The sequence below is a fragment of the Podarcis liolepis genome, assembly GCF_965112155.1.
Source record: "Podarcis liolepis genome assembly, chromosome: 16".
Taxonomy (NCBI): domain Eukaryota; kingdom Metazoa; phylum Chordata; class Lepidosauria; order Squamata; family Lacertidae; genus Podarcis; species Podarcis liolepis.
In genome coordinates this window covers 12,587,909-12,608,617 of record NC_139567.1, presented here as the reverse complement: position 1 = coordinate 12,608,617, position 20,709 = coordinate 12,587,909, and the positions used below count along the sequence as shown (strand labels likewise).

General features: G+C 45.5%; 1 protein-coding gene across 1 annotated transcript in view; it reads right to left on the bottom strand.

Annotated features, from left to right (window-relative positions):
- Window positions 1-3,960: 3,960 nt before the first annotated feature.
- ESAM (endothelial cell adhesion molecule) overlaps window positions 3,961-20,709 on the bottom strand; it is a 97,868-nt gene continuing 81,119 nt past the window's right edge. Inside the window, exons 3-7 of the mRNA XM_083480632.1 lie at window positions 11,657-11,864; window positions 10,061-10,216; window positions 8,424-8,546; window positions 7,347-7,485; window positions 3,961-6,397 (exon numbers count right to left, since the gene is read on the bottom strand). Of these exons, the coding sequence (XP_083336758.1) occupies window positions 5,929-6,397; window positions 7,347-7,485; window positions 8,424-8,546; window positions 10,061-10,216; window positions 11,657-11,864 (1,095 nt within the window). The 3' untranslated portion in view covers window positions 3,961-5,928. The remainder of the gene's footprint in view (window positions 6,398-7,346; window positions 7,486-8,423; window positions 8,547-10,060; window positions 10,217-11,656; window positions 11,865-20,709) is intronic.

Genomic DNA, 20,709 nt, shown 5'->3' with positions numbered 1-20,709 from the left:
CACTGTCCTGCAGCTTGGTTTGACTATCTGAATGCACACTGCCTTTGAAGAACATTCAGAAAGCAGTTATAGAATGCTGTGGTCCAAGGGCAGATGTTTTCTTGAGGATGTTCTATTATTATTTTAGTTCCATTGGCTCTTGGCCTGGTTCCGAGTCTAATTCAAAGCACACTTTGAAAGCCTTAAATCAAGGATGGGGAACTTGTGGTCCTCCAGATCTTGTTGGACAACAACTCCCATCAGCCCCAACCAACAGGAACGAGGAGAGCTGTGGTCTAGCAAGAGCTGGAGCGCCACAAGTTCCTGATCCCTGTCCTAAATCATTCGGGAACCATCTGCTCCAATATGACCCTACCTGTCTGCTGTGGTATTTTGGATCTGCTCTGCATCCTGTCACCACCAGAAGCATCATTGCTGAAAACATGGATCAGGACTTCTTGGGCTGCAGCACTCAGACTGTGAAACTTCCTCCCCTGGAAGGTCCTTCTGGCCTTGTCCTTGTCAGCCTTGTGGTATCTAGATGTCAGGGCTGGACCATGGCTGGGAGCTAGACATGAGTCAGGAGGTACGGGACAAACTAGTAGTCAGCAAGCAGGAGCAAGACAGCTGTCAGGACTAAAGGACAGCAAGGATACAGGAATGTACCAGAGCTCAGGAAGAAGTTGTTGCTTGAAAGAGGAAGTCATCTTCTGCTCCACAGATCCAATGGCCAGTCTGAATGAGTGGATTTAGTCTCAAACCTGAAGGCACTTCACCAAGGAGGCTGCCACCAGCAACTCAATGCTGCTTCCCCTGTGCAGTTTGGCAGCATGCAGATGTTCCTTTGTGCACAAGTGTGTTGTGGGGCTGTTTAAAAGCCCTTTTGCAAACACCCCTGTGCTGCTCTTTAAACCTTGCAGAAGCTGACCGCCCCACTTTTCAACCACACTGGACCACTCTGGCTGGACTGACCAGATCCAGGGTTGTCTCTCAAACCAGTGCAGCTGGCAAACTAGATCCAGTGTGCATCCCTAATATTTTCCTCCTGTTTAATCTGGAGTTACACTTCCCAGAAAAATCCATTGTTGGGGGGGGGACCCCCCAGAAAGCCTCTTGGCAGCACCTGATTTCAATGTTTGAATGACCTGCTTACAATATTAAGTCCCCACCCTTGCAGTGAAGTTATTAAACTGAATCATCCATTTGCATGCTCCTGAGCTTAACTAGATGGCTGTTCGACTCCTACGCATAAATGCAGGCTTCAGTGATAAATCTGGGTTTTTTTAATTGGAAGCAACAGAAAGTTCCGTTTATTGACTCTGCAAAGGAAATACAGATCAGACTGGGAGATTAATTATTAACAGAGCTGTCAAAAGAATCGGGCGGCACCTTCCCAGCACAAACACTATTCTCCAGATAAGCTGAGAACAGGGTTGAGGACACCTTCCGCCGTGATTCCTAACATGGGGCCCACCCCCACAGGGGGGCAATTTAATTTTTAAGGGGGGCAATTTGATAATGTTTAGACCAAGTTAATGGCCTTTTAGGCTTCCTCCATGTCAATAGGAGTTCACTTTTTGAATAATAAGGATTATATGTCACCAGGGTGTGTGTGTGTGTGTGTGTCAGGATTTTTGAGATGCTTAGGTGGGGCATGGCCAAAAAAAGGTTGGGAACCACTTCCTAGCACATCTGACCAAATTTCTCCACAGAGCACAAAATATGCTACCCGGACATTTAGCTGTTGCAGGATTGGCTGTTTGTGGTGAAATAAAAAGTTAAGGTCATATATATATATATATATATATATATATATATATATATATATATATATAATGTTCATGGATTTGCCAGGCAAACACGTACATAAACGTATGGGCCACATGTTTGAGGCAACACAGGAGGACAGCCCTGGAGCCATTTTGGCTCCCAAACTGACCAAATGTTTTCTCGGCAAGGTCAAAGGAAAATGGAAAACCTGTCTTAAGGGTATATCTGTGTATGAATAGTGTGTATGAATAGTGTGAGCCTGTGACCTGGCCCAGGAACTAAGTATTTGTCACTATAAAAGACTGACCAGGCTCCCCAGGGTATCCAATCAAGTAAACATTAACAGGTAACCTGTCAGACAGGAGATAAACAATGCACTCAAATTTCTGTTGTAGACTGCCCTTTCTGTGATGTAGGTATGATGTGTCTAGGGGGTGGTCTTGAGCCACACCCCTTCTGTGATGTATGTATGATGTTTCTGGGGGTGGTCTTGAACTCCAGGGTGGGCAATTTAAAATGTCTATATAAGGGCAGACACACCTTGCTTTGGGGTCCTCCTCCTCCTCCTGCGTGTGAAGGGGGCATCCTGTTGCAACAGTTCAATAAAGATAGGCTTACTAGCTGTTTTGCTTCTCAGTATTATCTGTTTGGCCTCTGTTATTTTCTCTGACCGATGGAGAACCTGCAAAGGACTCTGTAAGGGCTCTTGTGTCCCCCATAAGGGAATAAGGGCAGATTTTCATTTATTACAGTGGACATGGGAGCAACATGAAACTTGACTTGACACATTTTGGCGTCATACCTAAGGTTATGAGTTCAAACAGGGGATCTTTCTATGACATCTGGATCAGGTGGCATTGTGAAAGTCCTGAACCTGTGACTGGACTCGGGTAATGGGCTGGATGACAGCCAATAACCTGAATCCCAGGGAGATGGAGGCTCTGGATTCGAGTGTGCCCAGGTCGGGGAAATTGTCTGTTTGCTTGTTCTATATGGGGTTGCGCTCACTCTGAAGGAACAGGAGGGCAGCTTGGGGGTCGCTCTGTGATTCAGCACTGCCTCTGGAGGCTGAAGGTCTTATGTGTGTGCACAAGTACCTGCTGTCAGCTTTGCCTGGTATGCCAGCCACAATGGTGGTCTAAGTCCTAGTAGCTTCTGGACCCAATAACTGCAACGTGCTGGGGCTTCCTTTGGTTAGGAAGCTGCAGCTGGCATAAAACTCTCCTGTGTGGCTGTTCTCTGGGGCAACCTATGGACAACTTATGACACCCCTGTCAAAAGTGTTGTAAAAGGTTAAAAAAAAAAAAAGGTAAAGGAGCCCTGGACAGTTAAGTCCAGTCAAAGGCAACTATGGGGTTGCGGCACTCATCTCACTTTCAGGCTAAGGGAGCCGGCGTTCATCCGCAGACAGCTTTCTGGGTCATGTGGCCAGCATGACTAAACCATTCTGGTGCAATGGGACATCGTGATGGAAACCAGAGTGCACAGGAACGCCGTTTACCTTCCCATCGCAATGGTTGCTATTTATCTACTTGCACTGGTATGCTTTCGAACTGCTAGGTTGGCAGAAGCTGGGACAGAGCAACAGGAGCTCACCCCATTGTGAGGATTTGAACTGCCGACCTTCTGATCGGCAAGCCCAGGAGGCTCAGGGGTTTAGACAACAGCCCCACCCGCGTCACAGCTGCCAGTTTGCTACTGTACTAGATTCAAAGTTTTGCTACAGGTATATAAAACCCTGTGCAGTTCCAGACCAGGGCATTTCAGAAGCTCTCTCTTCAGCTAAATCACAACCTGCTCACATACACTTTTAGCAACATTGTGCCAACAATGTTAGATTGTCAATATTTGTTGAAAACTTTTCTTTTCACCTAAGCCTTCCCAAATCCATCTTTTTTATTCCTGCTGTTTTTAATACCTGCCAGTTTTTCTGTTTTACTACCATTCTAGAATCTTTAAGCTATTCATTGATAGTTTAGTTAGTTTTGCAGTTTGCTCAGCTGGGTTCAGAATTATTTTCCATTGCCCTCTTAAAGTATGGTTTCTTATGGAAATCATATGGTTGCAGTTTTATGTCAGACACCTTGCAAGGTCATTTACCCTGAATATTTAAAATAAATACATACAGTAAGAATAATGAATAAAGCAATCTGCTTCAAGGTGGAACTGCTTTCATACACAACAGGCCACAGAAACAAACACTTTCCCCAATTTTTTTTAAATATAAAAAACAAATACTTTTATTTATGAAAAATAATATGTTTTTCAAACTGTACATAAAAATATTTCAGTGCCATCCTAGCTTCTCATGTAACAGAAGGGTCTCATTGCCATTAAAAAAAAATTAGCCAGCATGAAAATGGTTAGAGGACTTTAGCCAGGATTCACAGACCTGTTGATATCTATAAGTATAAATTATGTGCTAGATCTACTTTTATAAAAAAGGAAGAAACAGAAGATCAAAAGTCCATTGAATAAACATAATTGCACAATATGTATTAAAATACTGAAGGCGCCCTTAGAGAATCCATTGTTAGGATATTCTGATATAAGGTTACATACAGGTTAGTTGCAGAAGCTTTTGGAAAGGGCAGGAAGAAGAAACATCTTATTATTGAAGAGCCCCAAGGCGGAATTGTTGACCAGGTACAGTTCCTCTGTGCAACACAAGGGGGCAGAAGAAGCCAGCCAAATATTCCCCGTTCCTAAAGCCAAAACTGCGAGGATTCATCCGAAACTGCGCTTCAAGTTATGGTGGGAGTTTTTTGAGGAGACGGGAGAGGCTCAGTGACACAAGGAAGCTGTTTAGAAGGGAAAGTCTATTCAGGGGTTACTCAGAGAAAACAAAGAGAAATTGCAGGGTAGGTCCGATGTCTGCACTACAGACACTCCCCACTCTTCCCAGCATTTGCAAATCAATTTTGAAATAGCTTTAAAAAATAAAATAAAAACTATTTGCAGTTGTAAAACTTGCATTTCTTTCCTTATTTAAAAATAGCAGTAAAAGTTGGTCACCTAAATGGCAACGAACAGAAAAGCCGAGGGAACCCTCCCTCCCTTGGCTGCAGGGGGATTCCTGCTCAGTGACAAAGCAAATCACAGACTCTCAGCCTACCCTGCCTGGCCTCCCCTCCCAGGGACTCTTGATAGCAAACAGAAAATGATCCAATTTGCACATCAACATTCATATCTGAGTAACTGGGAACTGCAGGTGGCCAAAGGGCTCTTGCTATTTTGAGTGGCACCTACACTAGCCAACAAGGTTGGAAGGACACCCCATTTCATTCCCCCATTCCAGATAATAATAATAAAAGCAATTTCAGAACAGAGACTGGACTACTGAAGCTCTTTGTTCAGGGTTGGGTGTGCTCTGTGCTGAGATAATACAAATTCTGCAGCAAGAGACAAGCTGTGAACACTCTGCAAACCAAACTAATGTGCATACATTTCCTTTGCTTGCATAACTCATTCTGCTTCAGCCAAGTTACGGAAAGTGGCCAATGATCTAAAGGTGCACCAGACACTGGATATCCTACAGAGCCCTTCTCTGACTCTGAAGAATCTCCCATGGTCTAGAAACTTGAAAAAGGAGAGGTGTCGTTCTGCAGCTTTCCTGTGCTAACTCAAGTTCAGAGAACACCCCCCCCCCTCTTCCCTTTAACCTAAATTGCAATATTTCTTTGCCATCTCCTCCAGAGCACCCAATGCCCTCCAATCCTTTTGGGCTACTCCCAGGAAAGGCGGGTCAAGGAAGCACCTCACTCTGGCTGCAGGTTTCAGATCTGCCCTGGCATGTTTTCCCCCAAGTCAAGATAGCCAATCCCAGCACAGCTGCTTCCTCCAATAAGAGAGAGAGAAAAAGGAATGAATCACATCCAGCAAAGCAAAGATCCACTGGTATTTGTTCGAGTAGATACAGCCTCTGCTGTTAAGAGGGCTCTTGGACACGACTCGGGCACCAAGAGGAAGAGTTCTGAAAGGTGTTACAAAAAGCCCGTCTCACAAGTCTTTGCAAAGTCTCATTGATGGCGGTTCCTTGAAAACTGCTCCTTCGAAGGACACACCCGCAAAACCTCGCCCAGGAGCTCTGAAGGCAGGCAGGCATCCCAGAGCCAGTGCTTCCAGCCTCTCTGCATTGCATGGGATTGCTAGAACCACTTGGAGGGCGCCGCCAAGCCCTTACACCAAGGATCCTGCTTGGCTCTGAGCAGGCACCATGACGGGTATGGCCCCCATGCGGCTCAGGGTGGAGGAGGTGAGCCCTTGGGTGGGGGCGGCAGGCTCGTGTAGTCGGGGGGCCTGTGGCTGAGCCCCGTTTGTCCTGTGGAGGGTGTTCCTATGGATTGGCACATTGGCATGGTGGCAATGGACCCCGTTTGCCATTGGCGGGAAGTAGAGGGGCAAGGACTGGCTGGAGAGGCTGGGCGTTGGCGTGTGGGTCCCGCCGCGGTGGTTGCTGAAAGGGGGCTTGTAGCCCACTGTGCTCCCAGTGGCTGTGGTGATGGAGGCCGTGTCTGAGGGAGGCTTGGACGGGTAGAGTTTGTGATCCCGGGTCGTGTTCATGGAGGACAAGGTGCCGTTTTTGGAGACGATATCAGAGCCAGGACTTTTCGCCCAGGAAAGAGTCTTTGGGGCAACAGCATCTTCCCTGAGAAAATGAGGAAGGGGAAAGAAAAAGATGAACTAGTGAGGGGAAAGAAGTAAGAGGAAGAACCTGTCCATTTTGGTTTCCTGTTTCTGTTATGAAACAGGTGGTGCAACCTGATCCTAGGGCTAGCTTTTATTAAATCTGTTTATAGGTAAAGGTAAAGGGACCCCTGACCGTTAGGTCCAGTCGCGGACGACTCTGGGGTTGCGGCGCTCATCTTGCTTTATTGGCCAAGGGAACCGGTGTACAGCTTCCAGGTCATGTGGCCAGCATGACTAAGCCGCTTCTGGCGAACCAGAGCAGTGCATGGAAATCCCATTTACCTTCCCGCCAGAGACCTATTGATCTACTTGCACTTTGATGTGCTTTCAAACTGCTAGGTTGGCAGGAGCTGGGACCGAGCAACGGGAGCTCACCCCGTAGCGGGGATTCGAACTGCCGACCTTCTGATCAGCAAGCCCTAGGCTCTGTGGTTTTATCCCACACCCGTGTCCCAAATCTGTTTATAGATGACCACAATAATTTACTGTTTAGGAGCTACCAATCTTTTTTATGTCTGCAGGTGAAAATATGTTAACACAGTACTGGAAAACAACTACTAACTTAACTCTAGAGGTATGGTGGCCTAGACTATGGAACAGCTATTGTGGATATGAATGTAAGAATATCCAATGGAAATCAACAATGCATTGTACCCGAATGAATTTCAGGGAAGGGAGAAATAAGGGACAATTTCCTCCATTCCCTGAGATTCATTCAGGTATAATGTGTTGTCCATTTCTGTTTGATATTATTGCACTTGTTTCTTTCATAGACAGCAATCTGTTCACCAGTCTTCTCCTGTTGCGTTTAAAAGAAGTATTTCCAAACAGATTTTAGCCTCTTTAGTCATGTCTGGTCCCAACTTGCCTGCCTTGTGGAGCAATTTAAGAACCTCATTTTCACTCACTTGATCTCATTGGCAATCTCCTCCTGTGATTCTTTCCTCTTCCTTCTGTAGAAGAGCATCTGGAGTGGAAACAAAATGATCAGGCCAAGTCCAATGAGGGCTCCTATGACGGCACCAGCCACCATGGCTCCGTTGATCGCTGCAAAGGGAGTCACAGCAGAGAGAAAACAGAAAATGGTAATAAGAGGGGGAAGAGAAATCCGATAGGAACATTGTGGTTTCCAGCAACTGGTCTTGAGAAGCATTACTTCCTCTGACAGTGGAGATACAACACAGCCATTGAGGATTGCTGTTAGGCAATGGAGGAACCAACCCCCACAGCAGGTTGCCAGGAATGGACTAGGTAAGGAAAAGTCCTTACCATCTGCTTTTTATTCAATATTTACAGAGAGAAGCTTGGGAATGCAGCCTCTCAGAATAATGGTATTGTCCCGAGTGACTCTCCACCCCCTCCATCTCTCCCACTTCCTCTTGAGTCATCGCCATGGGTGCTGAAATGTGCCCTCTTCCTTTGAGCTCTTTTCTCTCCTACTTTCAAGGATCACCAAGTTCTGGGATAGGAGGGTCTGGAGTACTTTCTAAAGACACTGTGTCTGCCAGTTGTCACCCTCCTGGTGCTTCTTTCTCCTCCTCCTCCTCTCACATTATTTCCCAGCTTTACCCCTCATCTGCCTCTGTGACCTCCCTCAAACCCCTGTTGTCATTCTGAACTGTCTTCTTCTCAGGAAGGGTCAAGCTAGGCCCTGACATCAGTAGAGACTCAGCTACGCCTGTCAATTATAACGTTTAAAATGTGTTATAAAAATGTGACACCAGATAGCGCTATAGAGCAGCAATCTATCGTCAACGGTAAATTGCATTGGGAGCTATATAGTGTTTTTATAGCGTTTTTCATATCGGTGTAGATCCAGCCTTGATTTGGCCCCAGAATGCAGCACAGGCCCTCTTCTCCTTTCCTAGTCATGTCAAAAATGTGCAGAGGGAAAAGTATGGGAGGGTTAAGAACCCTTGATGCTTTCATTTCCGTGCAAAGGGTTCACTGGCAGCTCCGTAGGGTGAAACCAAGATTGCACTCACGTGGATACACCTCCAGGGCGATGGTGCAGCTGGAAGAGCCAGCATCGCTGGAAGCATTGCAGAAATAGGTTCCGGACATACCCGCCGTGAGGTTGTTTAGCCTCAGAATCCCCCTCTTGCGGTCTGCAAAAATTACAACAGAAACAAGGCTTCAGAGCAGCAGCTACTTTCGGGTGGGATCTGGTCTTTTCATCCAGCGATACTTTCCTAAAAGCATGGAATGAGCTCTGCTGGGTTAGGCCAAAGGCTTATCCAGAACCAACTTCCTGTTTTTGTACAGTGTGAGATGCCTCTGTAAAGAACACAAGCAGGGCAGGAGCACAACACCCACTCGCTCCTGCCTGCGAATCCCGGAAACTGTTATTCAAAGGCATACTGCCTCAGCTGTCCCAACCAGTAGCCATGGATAGCCTTATTCTCCAGGGACAGATCTACACCTGTTGTTTATAACGTTAAAATGCATTATTAAATTGAGACACCAGAGGGCGATGCAGAGTGGAGAACCACCGACAAAGGGAAAATGCCATTGAACCTTATAGAACGTTCAATTTAATAACGTTTAGACGATCAATGTAGATCCAGGCCAGCTGTACACAGGCTGTGTTTGCGCATAAAGCCAAACCATCATTTGTCAATTCAGAGATAAAGCTGAACCCCTCCTGTACTTCAAATGTCTTTACGTCTAAGTTAGGCTTGGGGAACCTGACTCCAGCTCCCATCAGCCTCAGCTAGCTTGGCCAATGATCAGGCATGATGGGAGTTGTAGTCCAACAATATCTGGAGGACCACAGGTTCTCCCTCAAGCCTGGTCCTTAGATGTAGTCTTTGTCTTCATCTGTGCAAGAGGTATTAACTCTCTGTAAACTGCTTTGCGGTTTGTTTACAATTAAGCAGTGAAGCAATTTTATGAAATAAACAAAATTTATTAATTAATGACCACTTGAGCCCTTATAGTCCATCTATAAGCACTGAGATCCTCCGATGGGCCACTTCTGGTGGTTCCCCCCACCCCTGATGTTTGGTTGGCCTTCACTAAGCACAGAAGTGGTAGACCCTGCCCTGTGGAACTCCCTGCCAGTTGAGATTCATCAGGAACTGTCCCTCCCTCCTTGCAACACCTTTTAAATATTGCTGTGCTTAAGACAAGCCTTCACAATATGAGTTTTTCTTTAAACCAAGCAGTATCTACTGATGTTTTATTATAGAACCATGGAATTGTAGAGTTGGAAGTGACGACGAGGTTCATCCTTGCAATGCACAAATCTTTTGCCCAACCCACGACCCTGAGATTAAGCGTCTCATGCTGATATTTCAAATTCCGTCTTCTAGATATTTAAGGACCAGCTGTATTTGTTTTATATGTTGTAGGCTAGGTTGTTAAATTTTATGAAAGAGTGGATTATAAATATTTTTAAAACTCATTAAGAAATGTGCAGAATGCTAGTGCACGACTAAATGACTAAACAACAACAAATTGCATGGGCTCCCCAAACCCTCTGCACCTCAGTCCTCTCTCTTCTGAAGTAAGCCTACCCCAGTTCCCCCAAGCTTTCCTTACAATACCTACTTTGCACATCCTCAACCATCTTCGTGACCCTCTCTGAATCTGTCCCCACATGGACATATTTATTTCCTACCTTGCACAGGTTCAAAGAAAACTTGATCGGTGGGTCCAGTGCGTCTCCAGTTGTACTTAGGGATAGGCTTGCCAAAAGTAGAATTGCAGGTCAGGGTAATGTTCCCCCCGACACGAGGGCTTCCATGAATCTGACACTTTGGCTGGGATGGAGGAACTGTAAAAGCAAATAACGAGGCTTAAAAATCTGTATCAAGTGGCCCATAGCTAACGAAGGTGAATAAGATGGAAAATTATAACATTGCCATCTTCTGGCCACAAACAACGCTGCAGCTGGTTCTGAATAAGGAGAGGGAGAAATACATTCTGTTTGCATTTTAATGCAAACCTATCTAATTTGGTGCCTCCCATGCACTGAAATGCAAATATCATTTGAAATTCACACTTGCCCCATTTCCGCAGTGCAGATCTCCAACAACTAAAATGGGTACTGAAAAAGCATGTACAGTCATACCTTGGAAGTTGAACGGAATCTGTTCCAGAAGTCCGTTCAACTTCCAAAATGTTCGGAAACCAAAGTGCGGCTTCTGCAGCCAATCAGAAGTCCCGTTGGACATTCAGCTTCCAAAAATAGTTCGCAAACTGGAACAGTCACTTCCGGGTTTGTGGTGTTCAGAAGGCAAAACATTCGAGAACTAAGTTGTTCATAACCAAGGTACGACTGTATTAGGGCAAAGTGTCCACCAAATAACACATACATTAGTGAAAATAATGTGCACAAAATCTTTATATGCAGGAAAATTGCATGCAAATAGGCAAATACAGTGGTGCCTCGCAAGACGAAATTAATTCGTTCCGCGAGTTTTTTCGTCTTGCGATTTTTTCGTCTTGCAAAGCATGGTGTCGGAAAAGTTTTGGAAAAGCTTCAAAAATCACCAAAGTCTTCAAAAACCTCAAAAAATGCTACCACACCGCGTGCTATGAGTTGCTCCTCGAAGTCAAGTCACAACTGTATTAATGGTTTTAAGAAAAAGGAAACAAACTTGCAAGACATTTCCGTCTTGCGAAGCAAGCCCATAGGGAAAATTGTCTTGCGAAGCAACTCAAAAAACCAAAAACCCTTTCGTCTTGCGAGTTTTCCGTCTTGCGAGGCATTCGTCTTGTGAGGTACCACTGTATTAGAATATATGCACACAAAGGCACATGTGCATTTTAATGAGGGCATTAGAAAAATGGGGGAAAGTTCACAGGATTAGGGTGTGAGCAACTGAAATTGACAGATTTGTCAATCCCAAATTCTGGTAGCATTGGCAATCATTGTAGGGCTGTGTCCACATCAGCTGCCTCTCTTGAAATCCTGACTGCTTTGATTCTTAATGCCTTGGTTCATATTGCCCTAGTGACACTACAACCTTGTTGCTCCGTTTTTGTTTTAAATTTTTTTTTCAAAATTTGTCTTTGTAAGATGTTACCACCCAGCGGAGAAGAAAATCTACACCCAACCATTAAGCACATTTGTGATATGAAATTGTGATGCAGAATTTTCTTAGGAACTCAATCTGGTGTACTAAAATGAGGGCTGTAAGTAGCTGCTTGCCTAGTGCCCTCAGGACAACAGGAAATACCTCTAACATCAGCAAGCCAAGGCTCAACTCACCTAGGACTGTAAGGTTGATGAGTCCAATGTTTTTCTCGCTCCCACCGTTGAGGAGGTTCACTGTGCACATGTACTGCCCTGAGTCGGCTTCTTTGGTATTATTAATTGCAATGGAGACATTACTGAAAGGCATGGGATAGAGGAAGCTGAGCCGACGGTTAAAATCCGAATCTACCACTTTTGTCCCGCCGGTCATGTACACTATGATCTGAAAGGCAGAAAAGACAGGAAAGGGATTTAATACAACAGCATTGCCAAAATAGGAAAACAAAGAATTCAGAGTGACTAAACGCAACAACAACAACATTATTTGTATACTGCCCTTCATCCAAACATCACAGGGCGCTTCACAACAAAATGATAAGACAAAACACATAATCAAAACAAGAACAAACCAAAAACTCCCAATCCCATAAACTTAATGCTAGCAAAAGTAGCTTGACATTAAATGGATGTTGTTTTTATTAACAATATATATATGCTGCCCAATAACAAAGCTGACTGCATTGAAGTGTTGGAAAAATTACCAATACCTGGAAGATGTCACAAGAAGGAGAAATGTATATTGAAACAAATGCTGTGGTGCCACAGAAGGCGATTTGTTTTATAAAAGAACCACAAGGAGGCTGATTGGGTATCTATCTTCTTAGGCCAGTGGTTTTCAACCAGTGTGCCGTGTCACCCTGGGGTGCCTTGAATGATGGTCAGGGGTGCTGGGGTCAACACTGGCCTCAATCCCTTTTTCTTTCCCTCCCTTCTCTGATGCCTTCTTGCATCTCTGGCTCCCAAAGGCTTGCACACAAGGGGCTGTAGTCAATGCTAGTTCTACTCAGAGTAGACTCATTGAAATCAATGGCCTTAAGTTACTTAGGTTCTGTTATGAGTTTGGGGTGGGGGTGTCAGACCTGTCTAATCCCTGGATCCAGCAAGTGTTGATGATTGATTGATATTTATTACGGCCATTGGCCCGTCACACGACAGTTTCCCACCAACATATATATACTTAAACCTCCAAATTTAAAACAGCTAAAAACTTACAAAAACAGACAAGAACCAAAGCAAAATAAGCAAAAGACCAACAACATACATTACAATAAATTTGCAACATAAACATCGCCCTCTGCTCATAAATTAATAAAAGACATCAGTGGTGATATCACCTAGTTACATCCTAAAACATATATCATGGTTTAAAAGGGTTATCCGAGCCGCACAGGAGTCCGTTTTTCTTCTTTAGGGATAGGACGCTGATCAAGAATCTGGCAACCGTGAGTGATCTTAGGGGGTCTTCATCATTTAGTAGATATCTCAGTTTGGCTTCGTTCGAATCATCGGCGATTCCCTTTAGATATGGATCAAGAAACTTGCTCCTGGCCGATGAGTGAGAAGCACAATCAAAGATTATGTGATGCAGCGATTCCGGTGCCAGCAAGTGTTAAAATCTACCGTATTTTTCACTCTATAAGACACACTTTTTCCCTCCTAAAAAGTAAGGGGAAATGTGTGTGTGTCTTATGGAGCGAATGTAGGCTGCGCAGCTATCCCAGAAGCCGGAACAGTGAGAGGGATTGCTGCGCGGCGCTCCCTCTTGCTGTTCTAGCTTCCAGCTTAGCTGGGAACAGCCACTTCAGGGCAGCAGGGAGCCTTCATCCCGCTGCCCTGAAAAGGCTGCACAGCTATCCCAGAAGCCAGAACAGCGAGAGGGATCGCTGTGCTCCCTCTCGCTGTTCTAGCTTCTGGCTTAGTCGCGCTCTGTCCCTTCCCCCACCTCCCGCAAAAGCCCACAAGAGCTGAGCTCCCTTTGAAGAGCCGTGCGGAGTGTGTGTGGGGGGTGTCAGTGTGTGTGTCTTATGTGTGTGTGTCTTATGGAGTGTCAGTGACGGACTGCCCTTCTTTCTCCTCGGGAAAAGGCCTGCAAGCGCCACACACACACGCTCCATGTGGCTCGTGAAAGACAGCGCAGAACAGAGTCTGGGATGTATACAGGCTCTGCTCAGCGCTCCCTTTAAAGAAATTTTTTTCCTTGCATTCCCCCTCTAAAAACTAGGTGCGTCTTATGGTCAGGTGCGTCTTATGGAGCGAAAAATATGATAGTCGGACCTTCTAATTTCTGGTTCCAGCACAGATTCCATTCCTGGAATAGCCAGCCTGGTAATGGCCCACTAAAGATGAGTTGTTAAGAGAACACAGGGAGTGGCTCTGTGCCAGAGGGCAAATGGGTGGGCCTGCCTCCCTGGTTGGTTGGTTGGTTGGTTGGTTAGTTAGTTTATTGAATTTATATACCGCCCTATACCTGGAGGTCTCAGGGCAGTTCACAGAAAATATCACAATATATAAAATCAAAATAAGAACGATAACCCAATAACACTCTCCGCAAAAGAGCCACATTTTAAAAGGGTATAGGATGTCAATCAGGTCAACCAAAGGCCTGGTTAAAAAGGAACATTGCCTGGCGCCTAAAGGTGTATAATGAAGGCACCAGGTGAACTTCCCTGGGGAGAACATTTTACAGTTAGGGAGCCACTGCAGAGAAGGCCCATTCTCATGTTGCCACTCTTTGAACCTCTTGAGGAGGAGGCACGTGAAGAAGGGCCTTAGAAGATGATCTCAGGGTCTGGGTAGAGTCATATGGAAAGAGGCAGTCTTTGAGGTATTGCGGTCCTCAGCCGTTTAAGGCTTTATGGGTCAAAATCAGCACTTTGAATTGGGCCCAGAAACTAATCGGTAGCCAGTGTAGTCAGACTAGGATCGATGAAATAGCTGAGAGTTTTGTAGTGGAGCAGGCAATGGTTGGTTTCTGTTTTGAATCCAAGGCTATGGCTATGGGAGAAGCAAGTCCTTCTTGGCGTGTTAATGTTGTGAACCCCTAAAGCGGAGGCTCAGGTAGTATATATGTGTAAATGAACCATATATCATAAAGGCACCACAGTCTCCATTGTGCCTCCTTCCAAAGAAATTCAGACTCTAGGTAAACGCCTGGGACCCCTGGGATCTTGCATCGCTCAGAGATTGGGGTGGAGTGCAATAGTTCATTAATTTCAACGAGTCATCTCATTGAACTTGGTATGTGAAAATGTACATCAATAAATGCATACCGCTGAAAAAAAGATGCATATGTCACATAAAATCAAAATATTGTGATTGATTTTTCATCCTTGAACATTTTTGCTGCTGGCTACAATGAAAGGTACCATGGTGTTGCCGTATGTGCAGTAAGCTCCCCCCAAACCTCTACAATGTTTATTATTATTATTATTATTATTATTATTATTATTATTATTGCCAGTGATCCCTGATTTGTTGTTACTTTGGCATCATTTCCTGAATGTCAACAAGACAGGGTTTTTTTCCCCACTCCTGGGAAATTCCAACAGGAATAGGAAATGGGAGCAGAATTTGACACTGGTCACTTATTCCAGAACTGAAATCTGGAAAAGAACTCATGGTTGGAATGGAAATCAATCCAGTCTGTTGTTGTTGTCTTCAGTCCTCAAACAGCATGAAAATGGCAAGAGTCCCCCCCCCCCACTTCATATAAATTGTGTCTCTGTTGCATTTAAACAAATGGTGTGGAAAGAATTACGGTATGTTAAATCCAAAATTTACACAACCAATTCTGTAAAATAGTGTGGGCAGTGAGATGAACTGCAAAGCATTTGATGGAACCTGAACTGCGGTGGAATGGAAACAGCGCTGCTTGTGGCAAAGCAAGACCAGAAAGGAAAACATGGCCCTCTTACATCCACACCTGTACGGCATGGTCCTATATGATCCTCCACCAATCTGGTGCTCTCTAGAAAGCACTCTGTTTAGGGAAGTTTTTGATGTTTGAAGTTTTATTCTGTTTTTAGTGTTCTGTTGGGAGCCACCCAGAATGTCTAGGGAAACCCAGCCAGATGGGCGGGCAGGGTATTATTATTATTATTATTATTATTATTATTATTATTATTATTATTACCAGTGCCAGTCAACATGGCCAAATATCACCTGTGATGGGAGATGCAGGGCAACCCAGCTCCCTGCTGAACTTACACTGAAGACCTTTCTATTTCAGCTGGCATTTTAAATATTTTTTTAAAAATAGTTTATTATATCCGTCACAACCTTGCTGTACACTGCTTAGAGCAGAGCTTTCCAAACTTTTCGTGTTGGTGAGGCACGTTTTAAACATGCATCATTTTGTGACACAGTAATTCAGCTTTACTAGCAAACCGGCGGTTAAACGAACGCCTTTCCAGCTCCTGGAGGAGTGTAGGGAACGTTCGTGTGACACACCTATGCACTGCAGCCGACACACTTTCATGTTGCGACACACAGTTTAGAAAGCTCTGGCTTAGAGGGCTATAGTGCTTTAAGCAGCATATAAATTGTTGAAATAAACAAAATGAACATTAATCCAAAGCATCTTGTGCAGTCAGGGCAGGCTATCTTATACAACTGAAGACCACACAGCGAATGTCATAGAAGGATGCGCCAAGGACGTAGTGGGGGGGGGAGCTGCCAGGGCAATGGCCTCGGGCATATTTTTCTGGGTGGCACATTTAGCTACTAACTGGACAAACCACTCAAATCGGATCCCAGCATCACAAAGCGACTCTGGGCTGGCAGGGCAGCATGAGAAGAATGCAACAGCCATGTGCCGAGGCTGGGATGGAAGGGCGCATGGGGCTGTTGCGTCTTTCTCATGCCGCGACTGCCCTGCCAGCCCTGAACTGCTTTGCAAGGCTGGACTCAACCTCTTTGTACAGGTCAGCCGTACAGGTGATCCCTCTTTGTACAGGTCAGCCGTTCGCATCCTGCTGCCCTGAGCCAACTGCGGCCTCTCCAGAATGTGTAAATGGATGTGCTTTAGAATGTGATTTCTAATGCATGTTCTGGTGCAAATAGAGCAGCATCAGGGGTTTCACTACTGCAGCATGGCTGGAGTCTGGTTGCTAAGGTAACAGTGTATGTTCCCTCTCCCTTCCAACAAATACTTCCCAGCACATTCAACAATCACCGTATATAGAGAACACTTTGAGGGACCCAGAAATGTTTCCAGAAGGTATCCCCAATCTGATCTCTAGTTACGGTTATCTGTACTAAGAAATCCCTGTTGCCCTGCAAAACAGCTAGCCGTGTCTTTGCAAGTGAAGATGCACTTCAGGAAGAAAGTGTCATTGCAACACTGATCGATGCACATGCACACACTTAGCGGCTGAGTTTGGACATCACGGTCTATAGTTTATTGTGATGGGAACAAGGCCTATCCCCCTCTTCAGGTTTGCATCAATCTGCCTCCCCACTTTCCCTCCACCACAGCGACAAGGAAAAGACTGGAAGCTTTTACTTCCAATTTCAGTTAGCCACAGTTTAGTGTTACGTACTCTAAACTGTAGTTCATCTTAACCAGGGTTTGTTGAAAAAAACACCACACACCTGAGTTGAAGCTGTCTCATTTCAAACAAGCCATGGTTAAGATCAGTGCTTTTTTTCTTTTAAAAAAAAAAGTTTAGGACTACAGTGCTACCTCAGGATGCAAACGGGATCCGTTCCAGAGCCCCAGTCGCATCCTGAACAGAACGTAAGATGCAACAGCACATCTGCGCATGCGTGGGTCGCGTTTCACCGCTTCCATGCATGTGTGTGACATCATTTTGACCATCTGCGCATGCGCGAATGGCGAAACCCAGAAGTAATGCGCTCCGTTACTTCCGGGTCACCACGGAGCGCAACCCAAAAGCGTTCAACTTGAAGCGTATTCATCCCGAGGTATGACTGTACTCTCATTTTGACTCAAGAAAATCACCATTTTATAGAAGAAGCAGAAATGAGTCAGTGATGCTCCAGAGCTCCTCTGCTTTGACAACCCATTCCCCATTTGACACAGCGACAAGTCTAGCACATCAAGCGGATGTTGCTTGGTTGCCGTGGCAACAGCATCCAGCAGCTTGGGTTCAGGCACACAGGGAGACCGGCATTGCTCTTTGGAGGCAGAAAGGTGTGGCTGGAGAAATCAGGGCAGACCTCGGCTGAAGTCACCTGCTAATGCCAGACCAAAAGCGCCCTGAGAGTGCTCAAAGCTTCAATTCCCAGTGTTTCCTGAGAAGAATCGTAGAGTTGGAATGGTCCATGAGGGTCATCTAGTCCAACCCCCTGCAATGTAGGAATCTTTTGCCCAGCTTGTGGTTTGAATAACTGATTGTTAGACAACGCAGCTCTACCTCTCTTTTAAATCAGAACCAGTGAAGGCGGTGAAGGTCCTGTGTGAGTGTCTGGAGGCGGTTGGAGGATGGATGGCGGCTAACAGATTGAGGTTGAATCCTGACAAGACAGAAGTACTGTTTTTGGGGGACAGGAGGCGGGCAGGTGTGGAGGACTCCCTGGTCCTGAATGGGGTAACTGTGCCCCTGAAGGACCAGGTGCGCAGCCTGGGAGTCATTTTGGACTCACAGCTGTCCATGGAGGCACAGGTCAAATCTGTGTCCAGGGCAGCTGTTTACCAGCTCCATCTGGTACGTAGGCTGAGACCCTATCTGCCTGCGGACTGCCTTGCCAGAGTGGTACATGCTCTGGTTATCTCCCGCTTGGACTACTGCAATGCACTCTACGTGGGGCTACCTTTGAAGGTGACTCGGAAACTACAACTAATCCAGAATGCAGCAGCTAGACTGGTGACTGGGAGCGGCCGCCGAGACCATATAACACCGGTCTTGAAAGACCTACATTGGCTCCCAGTACGTTTCCGAGCACAATTCAATGTGTTGGTGCTGACCTTTAAAGCCCTAAATGGCCTCGGTCCAGTATACCTGAAGGAGCGTCTCCACCCCCATCATTCTGCCCGGACGCTGAGGTCCAGCGCCGAGGGCCTTCTGGCGGTTCCCTCATTGCGAGAAGCAAAGCTACAGGGAACCAGGCAGAGGGCCTTCTCGGTAGTGGCGCCCGCCCTGTGGAACGCCCTTCCAGCAGATGTCAAAGCGATAAACAACTACCTGACATTCAGGAGACATCTTAAGGCAGCCCTGTTCAGGGAAGTTTTTAACGTATGATATTTTATTGTATTTTTGGTTTTTATGGAAGCCGCCCAGAGTGGCTGGGGAGGCCCAGCCAGATGGGCGGGGTATAAATAATAAATAAATTATTATTATTATTATTATTATTATTAATTGTAATTCTGCAAGGAGAATCGGGGTCTCCTGACAACTCTCGTCACCCTTGACAAATCACACTTCCCAGGGATATTGGGGGGGGGGGGTACGATGGCTCAGAGTTTGTTGCGATTTTGGTTCTCCAGGGCAAGATGTGGGATGGGTTAAGGCAGGCTTCCTCAACTTCAGCCCTCTAGATGTTTTGAGACTACAATTTCCAGCATCCCTGACCACTGGTCCTGCTAGCTAGGGATCATGGGAGTTGTAAGCCAAAAACATCTGGAGGGCTGAGGCTGAGGAAGCCTGGGTTAAGGTAAGTCTGAGATCTCCGTCTTTCTGTCTTGCTCTAGTTATTTCTGTGCATCAAATCAAAACACCAGAAATGAACACAGGTGAGGCTACTGAGGTAAGAAATGATCTGAGGGTGCCTGATGCTAAGCAGGTTTTAAGTAAACTTCAGCAAGCAGGAGTCCCCCCCCCAAAAAAAACCCCACCTAGTGCAAATAGCAGGCATGTGGCCTCAGATCTGGATTAATTTCATTGTGTAAAGGTTAGCTGAATGCAATCCCTACTCTCTTCACTAGGGTCCCAATCCAGGTCAGCTACCCCCAATACATCTGCAATTTAACCCCCCCCCCATATTTGCATGATTGTTGATTGCATGAATGGCATCTGTTGGAAAAGTGGATTGAAAATATTAAACCTAATAAAAATCTGACTCTTAGTGGGCCTCGGAAAGGAGGCCTCTGGGAGTGCCACTTGAAAGCAGAATATAAATCATCATCGTAAGAACTTCTTTTTATTTCCTTAAAAAAAGCAGGCGAATTTGCTAAATTGGAGGGAACTTATCTACATGCTGGGAAAAGGTCAGCCTGCTTAAATTTATGATGGACGCTCCCACCTGGGAACTAATAGTGGCTTGTGAACAGGGTAGCAATTTTAATCTGGAACTCAGTACAGGATAACAGAGGCAAATTCTCCATCCTCCACTGCATGCTGTGCTCCTGAGAACCCCCAACATTAGTTACATACAATTTATTAAAAGGTTGTGCAACTACAGGTGAAGCACTGAGTGGGATAGGTAAGTGTGTGGATAGCGAGACTGCCCCTACCATTGAGGCAGCTGCCTCAGGAACAGAGTTGCTTGGATTTTGATGTGAAACCACCTAATTCACACTTATGCAAACAATTCACACGTCTCTGAATATTGTGATGCAACCAAATAATGAATACAAAAATGTGTCAATGAGGGAGAATTGTCCACAAAAATGCACAGACAGTATTACTGGGCCGGGGGAAACATATCCGAATTATGTATATTAGGGAAACTGGCAAACAAAATTGCAAAATTGCAAACAATGCTCGCACTAAAATACCGATTAATTGTCACAATGACTTTTTTTAAAAAAACCTGATGCGGAGAACAGAACTTTAATATTGGGAAAATGACAGAAATTGAACTTCAGCCATGCCTGCTCAGGAGGGTGGCAGTCCCCCAAGCAATTCCTGCAGAGTCTTCTCTGGATATTTGCCCCAAACCATGAAGACCTGCCATTGATGTCTTTCCAATGGGCTCCTAAACTAGCCTCTTGTGCACACGTGCAATCAAGGATGCTATATCATCATCAGTGTTGAAGTATGACTAAACTGCCTATCTAGTGGGCAGTATGTGGAATTTAGGGAGGGGAGGAAGTCTTCTGTAGCCTCAGGCAGGAAAATGTACAGTGGTATCTCAGGTTAAGGGATGCGGGTGGCGCTGTGGGTTAAACCACAGAGCCTAGGACTTGCCAATCGGAAGGTCGGCGGTTCGATTCCCCGCAACGGGGTGAGCTCCCATTGCTCAGTCCCTGCTCCTGCCAACCTAGCAGTTCGAAAGCACCTCAAAGTGCAAGTAGATAAATAGGTACCGCTCCGGTGGGAAGGTAA